The sequence below is a fragment of the Anser anser genome, assembly GCF_964211835.1.
Source record: "Anser anser genome assembly, chromosome: 11".
Lineage (NCBI taxonomy): Eukaryota > Metazoa > Chordata > Aves > Anseriformes > Anatidae > Anser > Anser anser.
Genome location: NC_139732.1, coordinates 20,255,820 through 20,272,448, shown reverse-complemented (window position 1 = coordinate 20,272,448; position 16,629 = coordinate 20,255,820). Strand labels below are relative to the sequence as shown.

Sequence of the window (16,629 nt, the reverse complement as noted above, 5' to 3'; positions counted from 1 at the left end):
TAATATTGGTCAGTGTTAAAAATGTCTTTTAAGAATGCTATTTTATGCTTTTCTGTTATTTTATCAGAAGGACATACAGGTAGTGAAACTAGCCTTGCGTTCCACTTTTCGCCAGATTACCATTATATTTGCACTATTTTCTTCTAACTTATACAAGCACTTCCTTTTAAATAGTTTCCATATATAATCATTCTTCATCCCCAACCCAAACGAGCTTATTTATGTTCTTTCATATGCAGAATACAAAAGAAAATCTTGCTTTTGGTTAAAAACCTTCCAGATTCTAGCTGCAGAGGTATGAACACACTTCTGGGAAATTTCTTTGTAGTTTATGAGCTAGTAATGGTCAAGATTTTAGAGCTCCTTTGCAACCAGTTGTGAGATGTGGTGGACTGCAAAAAGTGTTTATGTTACGCAACTGATTACACACAACACACAAAACTAACAGAGTTTTCAGTGACTTACTAGTATTTCCTAAAATTTCAGTGGCAATTCAGATAGGAGAAATTCAGCAAAATTAGTTGGTCAAGGAGAGAAATTCAAATAGGTTCTGGATTGTTCATTTTGATAACCAAATCCAAATATTTTCTTGACTTTTTTCTTTTAGCATTGCAAAATCAACTGTTAGAATAACTAATATGACTCTACTTATCTGCCATGGAAATATGTAAACTTATGGAGAACTTCAATAACTGTTTCTTAAACTGAGTCCCAATCCCAAACGGCATAAATATCTTTTCACTACACAAACCACATTCTGAATAGTGCTGCTGAAGGTTATATTGCTGTATGCAATAGAAATCCCATAGTTTTACCATCCATCAACACAAATCTGTGTGACAACAGTGAAAGAAATAAATCCTTAGAGCAAAAGCTAAAATTAAGAATATCAATGCATTCTGTAAACAAATAAATTTAGAAAACAAGGGAAATGACATCTGCTAAAAATCATCCTTCAGATAAACTGATCTTTGAATGGCAAAACTCAAAGTTGCTTTTGATAGAAAGAACTGAAATATTCACACTCCATTAACTAAGTATTTCTGAGGTGATGCAGAGAACTGAAGCTTCTAATTATCTGCCTTGCCTTTTTCCTCCTTTATTGCAGATGACAACGCTCACCTGAAAAATTCACCTTCTCATCATTTGAATCCAAGATTGTCAGTGCAGTCCTTTACAATGGCATGCTTACCAACATTTATTACTGACAAAGAACATCTTCAAGATCCTTTTGTAAATCAGCATTCCTTTTGTAAAACAGTACCTATGCCAGACCTTCTTAAGGAAATGCAAAATCAATGCTAAATAATCGTGTAATAGTAAGGAAATCTACCTCCACAGTATAGACTGATGTTACGCATTGTTTAGGTAAAGCTTAGAAGTCATTCTCACAAAGATATTTATGCCTTTATAGATATACGCTGATATCTACTGGAAATTAAAAATAAAATAAAAAAATAAATTAAAATAAAATAAAATAAAATAAAAAACAAAAATTACACAGCTGTAGACTTTAGCTTTAGTGCCTTATCTGCAGTCCTCAAATGCTAACAAAAGCAGTCTGTAAAGCCAAGTTAGTATTAGGGAAAACCTGTTGATCTTTCATTAAAAAAAAATTAAAAACAAATCTGAAAACAAAAGACCAGTCGAGGTGAATCAATTTATAAGACAATGGCATCACTTAATACCCAGCTTTGCTCCTTGTGGCATGGTGCCTGTATAGATTACTTTATCATAGTATAGAAATCAGCATTTACTTGCATTGATCTGGGCAAGAACAAGTCCTAGCTTACTGTAGCTTCAGTGTTTCAATGAGAAATACTGTCCCTTAGCCCTTGAACACAGATGTACAATCATTATTTCACTAAGGAACATTATAAACTATCATAAACCAATTTAATCAATATGTAAAATAGGTGAGTTCTATTCACATTTTCAATTTTACATGTTTTTTCTGGCTCTCATGAAGGAAAAGGTATAAACAAGCAGGTTAAAAGTTATTTTGAAACACTATGCAAAGGTATATCTATTGCTTGTGGCACTCGATTGTTCCACTGCACTCTCATAGCCTGGAAAACTATTGTCCCATGTCTAATGCAGTTCTTTGTCTCCATCATACTGAATCTCTTCATTGCAGGAAAAAAAGAGGCCACTTCTTCCACTTTTTATTATCTAGAGCCCAAATGACTTTAATTTAACTCTGTACTGGCAGACAAATTATTGGGCACAAAAGACACTCAGTTTCTAGTGGATGAAAATTAGAGGGTACTGCACTCACCTGATAGTCTGATGTTGCAAAGTATCTGGATCAGTGGCATTTACTGTTAACACGACGCTGCCAATAGGGATGTTTTCTTGTTTTGTCACTGTCATTGGGTTCGGGTGGAAAACAGGGCCTTCATTCACATCCTTAACAGTGATCTGAACGGTTGCTGTGGAACTGGGGCCATAGGCTATGTCTGGAACCAGTGGGTCTTCATTTTCTACTTTGATCAGCAATGTGTGGAATGCTGAAATCTCGTAGTCTAAAGGCTGTAAAACATTATAAATCAGAACAGAAAGAGCAAAGAGAGTGCTTAACACATTTCTTCATTCAATTTCCCACTCAAAACTTGTGGGAGACAAAATTAGCCAGAAAGGGAGAACAGCATTTATTGCATCTGATGTTTGGCCAGAGTTTAGCAATAGACAGGACAGTAGTTATAAAGTGTGCTGAAGATAATTCCTACCTTTCTTATTTATTTACCATTCATTTATATTACCATTCATGTAAAGGAAAAGGGAAAAATAATGTGAAAACCAGAAAGTTCACCATGCTTTGAGATTAACAGACGCATCATGGTCTCCTAGAAATTTTCATAATTCCTCTAGTTCATCACACTGAAGAATTCATACTGTTATACTATTCAGCTGTTATTTTTAAACAGCTTCATTTGAGCTTTATTATTGGCAAGTTGACCAGTTGCACTTAATGAAAGACTGAGATGTCTCTACATATAAGAGCATATATTTTTCTGTCATACCTCAAACATACGGTTCTTACATATACATGCTTATTTATGATGTTATATGCATTTTTCAAACAGAGCAGAGTTATACTTAATAGCTATATATGATAAATAACATAAGGCTCTTTTCTCAACTCCTACATTGAAACCAAACCCCCTGCCATGGAAAAACATTCCATTACTCTTTAGAATTGAAAATGCATTTTCTGAGGCATTCTCAAAAAGAGAAAATTTTGGTACAGGCAGCAACCAGGACTTTTTTTTTTTTTTTTTTTTAAATACAGGATTATCTTCGATTATCTTCATACAAAGATAGGTAATTTTTTTATTATTATTATTATTTTTTTTTCATGATACTTTAGAAATGTGGAACCAAAGGCAGCACTCTAGTTCAGTTTGAAGCCACATTCCTTACTTCCCTGGTATTTGCATATGTGTTCTCTGAGAACAAAATGTGGCACTTGAATTCTAATTGTGCTCTCAGTCACAAACAAAACAGCACTGTAAAGTCTCACTATTAATTAACTGTGATGGTTCCGACAAAACTAGCTGTTACTTAAGCACAAAGGCAGTGTAGTTAGCATCATGCAGGTTGTTATCACTAAAGAAGCAAGGTTATTGTAACAGAAAGGGAGTTATACATATTGGCTTAAGGAAACAAGGGCTGGTAGCCAACTATGTATTTTTGAGTAACTTATCCTTGCTGTGCCTTCTCCAATGTAGTAAATCCAGGGGATGTAACTTACAGTAATAATGCAGTACAATAGCAAATTTTACTTACTTTGACAACAGAGAGCATTCCCTCATTAGTCTCAGGATTGGTATGGATTTCAAAACTCTGCCCTGGATTTCCATTAATAATGCTGTAGACAGCTCTCCACGCTCCAGTTGCTGGGTCATCTCGGTCGCCTACAGTTAAGTTTACTATTACACCTGTGACTCCTTCTTTTACTGTGGCCTGAAACTAGAAAAAAAAATGTAGAGAAAATTGTTAGTATTTTCAATTAATGACCACGTAGATGAGATATACAAGCCAGCATTAATTATTTATCACAACAGGAGAAAGATGTAATCCTTGAGTAAAACTGAATGTTATTGGCTCTAAATAATACATTATCACCCATGAAATATAAGGTAGCACACGTTACTGCTCTACATTCAATGAAGAGCAGATAAATAGTAATATGATAGTAATCAAGCTTTGGAAGATTCTGACCACAGAAAGACAGTTCATCTCATATTACTGGAAAAGTGAATCCTGAAAATATATACAGGATTGCATAGATGCATGTGCTGCCAGAATGGGAACTACACTCAAATCTATGCACCACAGGAAGCTATCTAATAAAGCCCATTCTTGTCCCCGAATGTAATTATTTACAAATAATCCAGTCTTGCATTTCAGACTATTATTTTTATAAAGTTCCACATCCTTATTAATTGTTCACTATACTGTTATCAATATGTAAAACGGGTTTCACAAAAAGTGTCCCCATGCCATTTTGGGCAGGCAGGTGGGTTTTCTCTAAGACACTAAAATAATTGAACATGCTATGCTATCACTTTGTCTGTATAACTTTATGTCAGCGTTACTTTCTCTTTTTAGTGGAAGAATTTTTTATGACCTTGTGAAGTTTGTTGCATTGCTGTCTTATTCAGCTGGCCAAACCCTATATGAGAAAATTCTAGTTTAGTGTCCAGCCAAACAGTGTATAACATCAATCTTATTTATATAGCAAAAACATTAAGCAAAACATTCAAAAAGCTTGTAAGGGTCAGACTTAATAACACTCCTCACCTTTCAAATACTTGCAGTTGACATGCTCAAACGATTGTATGTAAGAGTGATAAGATAATACCTGCTTTAGAGCTGGATAAACCAGAATGATAACATACCTAATCCTCAGAAGAGCTGAACATCAGCAGTACCATTTTGGTTTATTAGGGAATCTTAGCATTTCTGGGGATTAAGCCTTCAAAAGTCCAAAATTACGAACCTTAATGACACCAATAGGTTTTGATATACCTCCACTACTGAAAAGCTACATTGTCAGTGGCAATGTTTGATATATCACTCAAGAGCAAAAATCACTCCAGTGACTTCAAGACCTGAATAGACAGATGTTCTGTCTTAAGACCACATCGTCATAACACTACAGAAGATACTGTGAGAATGTGAAAAATGGTATTTTACTAATATAGAGATTTCAAAATCTGGGCATATAGTAGGTAAAATATATTTCCTGATAGTAAATTACAGAGGAGACAACTACATTTGCTGTTATCTTTTTTTTTTTTTTTTTAATTTATTTCTTCCAACAGATTTGACTTACATTTCTAAGCCCTTTTTCAATTTGTGTGCATTCAATTCAAGTTATCCAGCCTCAAATCTGATTTTATAAAAGGATGACATTAATGATTGGCTATTTCTTTCTTCTTTGGTACATTTAACAAAGAATTTAAAGGTTCTTTTGATTTTGATAGTTAATATGTAACAGGTTGTGATTGAGCTTTGTTTTGGACAGATCATTAAGCTCATTTGCAGTTTAATTAACTTTAAATGATAATATAACAATATTTTCTCTTGCTTTGAAGTGAATCAAGAGAAATGCTCTATTAAGAATATTGAAAATAACAGAGGAATGATTACGAAGATTGTATTCCTTCCTGCTCAGCAAAAAACGTTGTCACTGGAAAGCATACTTGGATACCTTTTACTCTAATTGAAAATAAGTGATTAGTCTGACATTTTTGTGTTATTTCCTATTGCCTCAGTTTGAACATGTATAAAAAACATCAGCTGACCCATAACGGTCAGAATTTTTCTCAACATGTGTTCGATACCAAACAATTCCTATTTAACTACGTAAAAAAAACTAGTGCCTAGGTTTCAGGAAGTGAAAACTAAAGAATATAACTCTTAGGTTTGACTGGGTATCTGCTCCTAATTCATATTGATCTTTCATAAAAGTCTTGTCCTTAGTCCACTAGTCTGATTCAGCTAAGTGTTCAATACTTCCTGGATCACCTGGTGAACAGTTAGACCTGTTAGGGTTAAATATTTTAAAATCTGTCTTTTTTATTTAGATGAATAATTGTGAAGCCAGTGAGATAAATTTAGTATGCTTTGTCCACCAGTGACAAACTGTGATGGAAAAGGTTGCTGTGATGTGCCACCTATCTCAAAAAATATTTAATGTCATTTTAAGGATATCTAATTCAAAGGTATCTCAGCTGGGGTTGGCTCTCTTCAGCACTCTTATTTTCTCCTTACTTAGGAAGGGCTCTCAGAAGCTTCAGTTGCAGTGAATTAGCAATGCAGAAAGGGCACATAGACTTGCTAGGGACATAAAACTGCAGAGCTTCTGACACCTGCAGATCAAGGAAATGACAACGTCTATGGGCAAAGGCTGTGCCAAGATGGATAATTCCAAGCATAGTGGTACTTTCACCCCTAGCATTCTCTACATTTTAGAAATTACCGTATAAACACAGGGGGTATTTGAAGCTGTCTGGAACATTAGACTAAAATCTGTTCAAGATGGATGAAAAAGCAGAATGATCAAATCACAGAAGTTGTCATATGGGTCTACTCTAAATTTATAACGTGAAAAGTGTAATAAATCACAGATTTGTGATTGCAAAAGCTAAATATCTACTGTGAAACATAGAGGCCCAGAAAAATATAGGGCATATTATCTAGAAAGTGAACTCTTTTGCCTGTTCAGTCACCTTTATATAAAAAATAAGCTTCCTGTTATTTAGAAAAATCTGTTGCATTTATATGAGATCCCTTTCAAAAACATAAGGCAAGAAGGGAATTTTAAAACCATGAAAGGACAAAAAAAAAAAGGAATTAAATTTGCAGATAGGGAAGAGATAACCACAGGTTCATCATATTTCAAAATGAAAGCTTTACATTCTCAAAGCACAGTGCTTAACTGAGAGATGCTGATCCAATGCTCTAAAATAAAACCCCATAGGGGCTAACACAAATAATTGGATCATGAATTAATTGATTTTACTCCTTTTAAATATCTGCACATCCCCTAAGCACCTCTATAAATTAAGAATAAAATAGATGAGTTCAGAACTTTATTTAAACTGCCATAATCTGGACCCATATTAAAAATAATAATTTGGAAGGCCTTGGGACAGAGCTGCGTTTGGCTGGAAGGAGCTATGTTCATTTACTACAACTGAGCATTTGAATATGTAAGGTTAACTTGCTCTGTGAGTGATATGCCACATTGTCATTTAATTGTCATTTATTGTCATTTAAACATTTAATTTTAATGTTAACAAAAATATAATTATGTTTATCATTAATACAGACTAGAAGTTCTAGTCAGTGTGTTATATTTGGAGGTTTATATCCAATTTCTTATCCAACAGTCTTATTTAAAGCTTCCATAACAAGTGAGGTGTTTTTGGTTTTTTTTTGGTGTTCGTTTTGTTTTGTTTTTACTGGGCAGAGAACAGAGTGCAGAACAACAAGTGCACTTAACTGTATCAGAATCACCTCAGTGTTTGTTGTCCAGCAATGACATGAGCATGCAGGAATAACCTTATTGCCCTTATGAAGTCACAGAAAAACGTCTGCCTCAGAGTGGACTGCTGACATAACCTAAATCAAAGAGCTGCCACAAGCAGCAAACACAACGTGAGATAAACGTGTCTGGGATTGGTGATCACTACCCCATGGCTCATCAGGATTCTACACGCTGTGATTCCCAGTCAAGAACAACCAAATTAAAACTGCACATCAGTTTGCATTAATCAGGGCAACATTCCAGTTGAAGGTATTCTGTGTTATCATCATCTGTTTGTTTCCCCATCTATATATCACAAAAGATGAGAAATAATGGGATATGTTAATTCACACAGCTCCATTACAAACTCTCCGAGGAAACTATATTATTGTATTTGTCCTTCTTCACTGAAGACCACCTTTTGCAACCACATTTTTCTATCTACTTTCTTGAAAATACAAAGACAAGCTTATTCAATCTTTTGCAATCTGTTTGTTGTTTGTCTTTACTTAGGCTTTTTTTACTTCACACACTGTCACTCAGCATGTGTGCACCTGAGTGGCCAATATTTTGTTGTTAAGAAAATAATGTATTTTCTATAGCTCTGTACCTGGAATATCTCCAAGGACAAAAAGATTTTTAGAGTAATTACAAAGGTTTGCATACTCAAGCAATCAGGAATTAGGATGTTGTGTCAGTAATGTGGAATTTCTTGTGGAATTCACTGGGACACCAAGCCCAGCTTGCTGGCTAACAATAAAGCAAGTAATCTGGTGCTCAGAGCTCATCAGACTTCAGATGTGAGTCAGGTGAAATAAATACTAGGTGGAAATACTTAGCATAACATTAGAGCATGGAACTAAGTGATTCTGATGATTCTTTAGTCACCTTTTCAGTGCAATGACCACATGTGCTGGCCTAGTATTGGGGGCCCCAGGTGGGCCATAAAACAGAAAACCTGACTGACTGCAGCCAACCTGAACTCTTCACACCAGCAATTTTATTTTTAATTTTGTGGCCAGGGCAAATTGTAACTTAGAATTACATTCTCCCTAATCTCTTCTACAGATTTTGAAGGTATTTTCTCTCTCTTTAAACTGCGCATAGCCATATGGACTTGAATAGTTGCTGTACCTCACTGCAGAGATAGCTGTATTAATGTAATGGATTAAATTGATGTAATCTGTACATGGAGCAATGTACGAAGCACTTTGGAAGCCACTTAGGTGAAAGATACTCTGTAAATATAAAGCATTATTATAGCATGACAAGAATTTGATGATGTAAACTAGATGCAAAACACAAATTAAAGCTATGAGTCACCTGAACAGTCTTTAGTAATTGTCATTGTCTTACTGCTATAATGCTGGCTTGTAGGCGCTACATTATTTCTTAACTTAAAGTGCATCTTTCAGTTTATTCTGTATTTTTTCTAAGGACACAATATTCTTCCATCTCCTTACTGAAATTACAGAAAGAATTCAATTGTAGCTTAGAAAAAATCTTTCTGAACGTATGAAATTGACCGTAATCATTTTGGATGCATTTTCGCTTTTTACTTTCGAATGAATTTCACAGGCTATGCAATGTAAATGCTGTGTGATGTTTCAAGGCACAGGCCAGTTACTTTACAAAACAGAAGTACTTCTCAGTAATGAAAGACCAAATGGATATTTTTGCCCACTAAATGCTGCTGCCTGCAAAAACAGCAACAAATCCAAAGGATTAATTAGCTAAATGGAAGGCCAGAGATTAAATTCTGCTCTCTGTAATATGGCTACAATTTCTGCAGGTTCTATAAATTTGTGCCTTGTTATTGAAAAACACAAAGATGCTTAGTAATGCTGATATTATATGCATGAATGATGAAAGGAACGGCAAGAGGGTTTCAGCATGACTTTATCTTGTTTTGCTGCTCATCAGTCTGCTTGGAAAAGCACTGCTAAGAAGTCCAAGTAATGCAGCAAACAAAGAAACAAAACTCGTTAATCAGGCTGTTTCCCCATGCTCCATGTACAAATCCTCCTGTGAGCAGTCTTCCACCGTAATGAAGCCAAGCTATCGCTAGGACTTGGTTGGATCTCTTGAAGAACTCTATAGGTATTAGGATTCATGGTGGAGTAGGGCAGGGACAGAACACAAGTGTAACAGGGTAAAATAGATGGATGAATGACCTGCTGGGTGCAGCAGGAATTGCCTGTTAATTTGCCAAAGTGGCCACGCGAAGAGCTTTTTATTCCTCTTGCAGACATCATAAATCTTAGAAAACCTTGAGAGATTTATAGAGTAAGATACTCATAAAATTCACAAATGAATGAAAAGAATTTTTCTTTCTGCTTCTTTCCCCACAACAGTGGCTCAAACTTCTTTCAGAGCTGATGCTGTATTCCTATCCCCTCATTTACGTGCTTGCAGTAGAGTAAAAGGCCTTTCAGAGACTGTAAGCGATGAAGGATACTTGGAAATAGCCACTTTGGGGAATTGTTTTGAAGACCTTTGCTTACACAAAATTTTGGCTACTTCTCAGTCCAGCTCATGAAGCTGGAATGAAGGAAAAAAGAGAATTCTAACATATTTTAATCATATTTTGAATGCCTGCATCAAAGCCTATTACCTCATGGGAATACACCAAATGTAGTACAGAGGTCTAAAGATTCAAAAGGAAGACTTTTTTTTTTTAGCATATGTAAAACATTTAGAAAGGATTCATTCTCTTTTTTCACTTATAAATACAACATGCATTCATTTATTTCTAGAATAATTCAAATATCCTTAAATGCAATGAATACTTCTAGAATGATGGGTCAGATCATAGAAAATACTCTTTCTCCAGGTGGACAGAAAGGTCACTATAATATTTACTATACTTTAGGTACTTTTGAGAACAAATCAAAGAAATAGTGATGTTCTTTTCTTATTTGCCAAATAATCTCCTCCCACACCCCTCTAGATAGAACATACCTTATGTTTAAAACAACAGCATCAGAGAAAATGATGATCTGACCAAGCCTGAAAGAGCAAACTACACCTATTCACCTGGTTCAGCATCAGTGTTACCTAGGGACCAGGGAGAAATCTGCTTTTCACGTTTGAGACCACTTGTGATGTATTCAGCCAACCCAGATAAATATTATTTCCTCCTAATTGCTCTCCCCATCAAGAGCAGTGTAAAGACTATTTTCTTTCTAAGATCCTGGATATATTTTTTTTTAAATAAAATGACCATAGCTGGATTTTTCTTTCACTTTCTTCCACTGCATTTTAGGAGCAGAAATATTTTACAAGCATTCCACACAGAGTTCTCACTGAGGCTAATGACAGTCAGAGAAGATATTTGCAATTTTTTCTCAAGAAGATAGTTATTCATTGTGCCAGCTTACAGCTGATCACAACCCATGCTGCCAACAACAGATGTTTTGACAGTGGTTAAGCTTCTTCACGTTGTCTTTGGTGAGCAGTGCCTAACAGCACCATTCAAAGTAACTGGTATCTCTAAAATATTTTAGCAGTGAATTTCATCAATTCCCCAAACTTCTGGCATTTTAGGTTGTGCCAAGTGATGAGGATGAGATGCCCTAGATTTACAAGCCCCTCCAGCTGAGAGCCGACTGAAGTTAGTCCGATCTGAAAACTCTTTTTTGGAAGCAGATAAGAACTCTGCAAGGTTTCACACTGTGCCAGTGGAGGCAGGAGGTACAGATGGAAGTTTACAGGCAGTTTTATCTGCAGTGATACAGAATTTGTCTGAATTTTAAAAATGAAATCTCTAGCCAGCATTTTGTTTTCTGAGGAAAACTGGGTGCGGAAAGGAGAATGTAGGCCAACACTCCATGTTTCAGTCCATCTGAACACAAGTGTTCCAAGCCTGCCAGGAAAGTAATGAATGAAGTCTACTACCCATAGTTTCTTCTACTGCATACACATTACTATCTTGCAAATTATCTAGCGTACAACCTGTTTGCACAATATACACTGAATATGAATATTACTGCTATATCAAAAAGGAGGTATATAAATGTATACAAGGAGAATAGTTCAGAGATCACAGGCATAAGTGAATTTTCATGATTAATAGTCTCTCTTCTGTTTTTTCCTCCCATAGCAGAAACATCTTGATTTTATCTTGAACATCCAGGAAACCACAGTGCTCTTGTTAGTTAATCTGACAAGGGAACAGATAGGTCCTGGGGTCTTCAGCCCAATTAGAACAACAACAACAACAAAGTTCTTTTTCCAAGGTCAAGAAGAAAGAATAACAGAAATAACTGAAACCTATTGGACTAATAACCATGGAATGATCCAAGCCTCCCCATACAGCACTGTGATGTGAGCTTTCAAAAGGCAGTTTGAGAGGAGTTCACTTGCAGCTGAGGTGGCCTGCTTTGAAAACACAAGAGATTTAAGCATATATTGAGACCTACAGTGCTGAAGAGTGATTGAAGCATGGAGCAGACAGCTACACAGTTTGGCATTGAACAGATGTGGAAAAGGTCAGGAAGAAAGCAAAGATATGCTAAATGGATTCACTGCTTTCTGTTTTAAGGTTACCCACGGTCTCCATGTCCCACTGCCCAGCTCTTTTTGCCAATGCTCATTTCATCTCTTCTTGAAAGAAAAATATTTGTAAAAAAGGAAAGTGAAACATTTCTTTTGTAAGTGCCCATTGTGTGCTTATTTCCTGTCTAGAATGTTGCAGACAGAACATTGAGAGCTCTTTCACTTCTTCACCTGCAATTTATGTACACCTAACCATACATTCTCTGTACACACAGCCTTCTTAAACACAAACACCTTTTCAACCTCAGCTGGATAAGTTTTGCTGTAAATAAATAAGTACCATTTGGTTCTTTTTATTAATAGAGAAGATAAAGAATGAAGCAAGGATTTTGATATATCCTGATACTGAGTTCTCTCTAAGCTACTGAATAGCTCTCTAAGCTGTTTGGACAAGGTGAACGACTACAAGTTTGATGGCAGTGCTCCTCACTTTGTGTGTCTGAACACCAAGAATTAAAAGGGAGGTCAAGACAGGCCAAGGCACCATATGTGTGCTTTGGACAGAAAGCTGTGCACGCCATGAAGCTTATATACAGTGGATCAAGCCTATCAGAACTACCTTGTATGGGCTGCAGAGATTACCTGAACATTAACAGCAAATGGCCTGTCCCAGTGGCATGGCACATCGTGATTATTGTGTCTGTAAAGATCATCACTGCAGTGTGCTCATGGAAGGTAAGGAAAATCATGCCCAGCACAAATCTGCTCCACAGTTAGTCTGAACATATGCAGAAAGTCCAGTGCATCTACACAGCAGCTACTCACTGGACCTGACTTGCTGGGATGTCCAGACTTTATACAATTTCTTCATCCCAGACACAGCTAACATGGCAGTGTGCTCAAAAATCCTCGAGAAGTGGTGTAAGGCCTCCAATTTCAAATAAACCAAGTTTCTATTGCAAATAAAGGCAATTCCCAGGAAATAGAGGTGACACCAATAAGAGAAATAAGCATTTGATAATATCATTGGTTTACATTAAAAAAAGGCTTTTCCATGAGGATCAATGCTCATTAAGTCAGTACATGTATGAAGAAAATTAGTTTATTAAGCATCTGTGCTATTACTCTCTCTTAAGACTGCTTCCCCTTCTTCTGTAGCAAGTATCTACGTAATATGCTAATACATCTGCATCAAAATTGCCACACTGAACTCTTCCCAAAGAAAGCAAGCAAGTACACCAGTAATTAACTGGATCCTAACACAAATTTCTAGATACAGATTTTTCAACTGAGCTTGCCATTTCTGAGGGAAGTAATTTTAAGGGACAATAAATATCACTTAATTTCTATACACAGCTGTATGACACACTGTAGGCAGCCACACTTTCTCCCCTTGGAAGTGAGAAAAATGCTGTGTTAGCAGGTAGCTTGAAACATGTACTATTTCTTGCTTCTGAGTAAGCTCATAATTAGAGTTGAAACATGAGGAATGATTTCGGTGGAGCTGTAAACTCCAACAGGAGGAAAAATCTATTTGAGGTTAGAACAAAATCTTTTTTAATCTGGCTAATGCTACTTTTGTGCTGATGCTGATCATTATATTTATTACTAAACTGTGCGACATTCCAAAGCATTGACACCTGACTTCACTTAGTAGAAAAGCAATCACTTTCAGATATTCTGCTTAGTGACTAATATGTAGATACCTAATTTTTAGTGAATTAAACCATGTTGTATCAATTTGGTGGTCTTTAGGATTTATAATCAAGCCCTGATGACATCTGATTAATGCCAGCGTAGGCTCCCTGAACCTTACAATATTCTTGTTCCTTTGGAGCTCAGATCATGGCAGGCTGATTACCCCCCTGATTATCCTGAGTAACTGGGGTCAGAGGTTAGCTAGCACCACAGAACACATTTAATTCAATCAATTTAGTTAGTGAAGCAGTTAGGAAAAAATTATTCCAATTGCTGTACCACTGCATTAGAAAATTTGCCCAGCATTCCTGTGCTCCAACTGATGAGCATTTTTGCTTAATTTCTAATTTAATATTCTGCTGGGATTTGCAGCTTCAATTACTTGTGATATTTTCACTCATAAAGTCAGGGACATTGAGCTTTGTAGGCGAAAGAAAAAACAGAGGAGGAAGAGATTCCTGTATTAACCGGTATAATAAACATCCTCACAGACACACACACGCTTTCATCGCTCAGAGCATTTTTCCTGGTAACACATGCTCGAGGTGGCTCAGAGAAGCCTTCTTAGTTCTCTCCATTTGTACCTCCTGCCACTGCCAGATTTTAGTTCTTCTTTTGCCTTTGGTAGATTTTAAATATTGTTTAGCTGAGTCCCACTTCATTTTTCTTCCAGGCAAAGAGGCTTTGATTACTTGTGATACGCCAGAGTCCTACACTGAGGCTGCCCAGCACCCTTGTGTGTGCCCTGATGGAAGCAGTGCACACTGTGTCTGGGATGAACTATAAAAGAGATCCCTTACTAGTCCCTGAAAGCCTTAGGCACTTCTCACATGAATACAAAGGCCCAGCAGATCAGTTTGACTCCTACTGGTTAGTTTTACATCCTATGTAACAATCCTGATGATCACTGATATTCTTTATTCTGAGTCCAGAGGCTGCTGCCACAGCCGCTGTCTCTGCCTTCTGACACACAGATGGGTTGGTTAACACAGTTTCAGTGGACTAATGATGATGGAGAGCTTCCATCACACTTTGAAATGTGTTGGAGAACATCACTCGCTCACTCCCCCAGCAGTGAAGACACGGGGCCGCAGTTGCACGAACTCCGCATCAACCATGATACTCAAACTTCTTTTTCTATGAATAGGGCCTAAAGTGCTGTCATAAAGGGTGAAGTGCTAACTGCAGCCTAGATAACACAGAGCGATATGGGAACACGGTATTGCCATTACTAGTAATAGCCCTAAGTTGTGAGTTTGCAAGGCCTCAGGACAGAGGCTGGTCAGGCTTGCTCTGTAGGAACTATTCACCAACTGCCTGCAATTTTGTTTTACTTGGACTCAAGTTGGACCCACCAACTTTAAGACCCAGAGGAACCAGGAAAGAGTGAGCATGCACAGCAGGAAAAGCAGTAAAAACTAAGAAGCATGTGTGACAATTTTATAACTGTATTACTATCATTACTGACACTTTTTCTGCATAGAGGATTTTTTTTCCAGTTGTCATTATATCTGGATTAATAATGATTGTTTGGATCAGATAGCCTTGGATTAGTTTTCAATTATGCTAACAATAAAATTTTGGCCAAAGTGGATTTCCCTTTACCCAACAACAAGATTTTGAGTGTAACACTACAACACCAGGGTTAGCTGTTATTGCACATGGTCCTTTAGAAATTAAAGCAGCTTTCCTGAGTAGGATCCTTTAATAAAGGAAATGAAGTCTTAAGACTCCATTTTCCCTGCAAGCAGCAGAAAGCTGCAGTTTAATCTTCTGCTTGCCCATGGAGAGGATCCATTTTCTGTGTGTTCCTTTGGGGTTCTTTGGAATGAAAAATGCTATATACTTATAAAACATTCGCTTAACGAAACTTGCTTGAACTAACTCTGGAATTGATGAATCTCCTCCTAGGCCCCTCTGCACATTTGCCCAAGGCAGAAAGTCTGACTCAGCTGTCAAACTCCCACAGCTGAAGAGAAACCCAAAATAGGAACTATGGGCTAATTGCAGGTCGGAAGTTAGGTATATTAGCAGAATCACATGGAGAAGATCACAGTGTGCCTAGATATGACACAAAGCTCCCTAGCCACTGCTTATACATTCTCATTTGTGTATGAAATATCCTCAGCCGGTTACATAACAAAACCTAAAACAACTAAAAAGAAAACATCTGGATGATTTAATTAAATTTTCTGTATTACACACAAAACTACACGTATAAGAAGAAAATAAACAGCTGCATCCAAGTGCTCAAAATCCATACGCTTTTCCCCTCCTGCAGTGAGGATGAAAGAAGAAGAAACCACATATAGCAGATGTTAGTTTTGTCACTTACTGTGCTAGTGGAAAAGAATCGTGGACAATAAAGGCAATTTAATGCTGTGAAAACAGCAAAACTGCATGGAGATGTGTAAGAGAAAGTATAGTGTGCAAGACAGAAGCAGGAAATCTTCCATCTGCTCAGCACTGGGGAGCCCCAGCTGTAGTACCGCACCCGCTTCCTGCCTGCAGTGCAGAAGGCAAAGAGCAATTGGAGAGCAGGCAGACTTCTCAAACTCCTGGCCTTGAACCAACCTGCATAGCAAAAATACACACGGGGTTGCTGTAGAGAAGGGAATTGTCTGTGTGCCACCTTCGTAGTGGAAAAGGCCAAGAAGCAATGGGCTTCAGTGGAGGCAAGAAAAATTCCCATCACAGATGAGTCAAAACTTCAGGATAGCTGAAGTACTGATATAGATTGCTGGGGGACCACGGAGACTGAACCTTCAAATCTCTTGAGGGGTAAATAAGATAAACAAATACTAGAAATTGTACAGATAGGAGGACAGGATGTCATTATATCTTGAGATCCTTTCCCCTGCAGATTTCATGATAGGACCAAGTCCAAGATCCAA

The 16,629-nt window shown here is 37.0% G+C and overlaps 1 protein-coding gene across 8 annotated transcripts in view; it reads right to left on the bottom strand.

Moving 5' to 3' along the window:
- CDH13 (cadherin 13) overlaps window positions 1-16,629 on the bottom strand; it is a 493,014-nt gene that overhangs the window by 58,121 nt on the left and 418,264 nt on the right. For all 8 annotated transcript variants that reach the window (XR_014588949.1, XR_014588950.1, XR_014588951.1 and 5 more), the window contains 2 exons: window positions 3,790-3,972; window positions 2,279-2,532 (listed from right to left, as the gene is read on the bottom strand). Coding sequence is in view for 5 of the 8 variants with exons in the window: in XM_083851524.1 (XP_083707650.1) it covers window positions 2,279-2,532; window positions 3,790-3,972 (437 nt within the window). In the remaining 3 variants the exon portion in view is untranslated. The remainder of the gene's footprint in view (window positions 1-2,278; window positions 2,533-3,789; window positions 3,973-16,629) is intronic.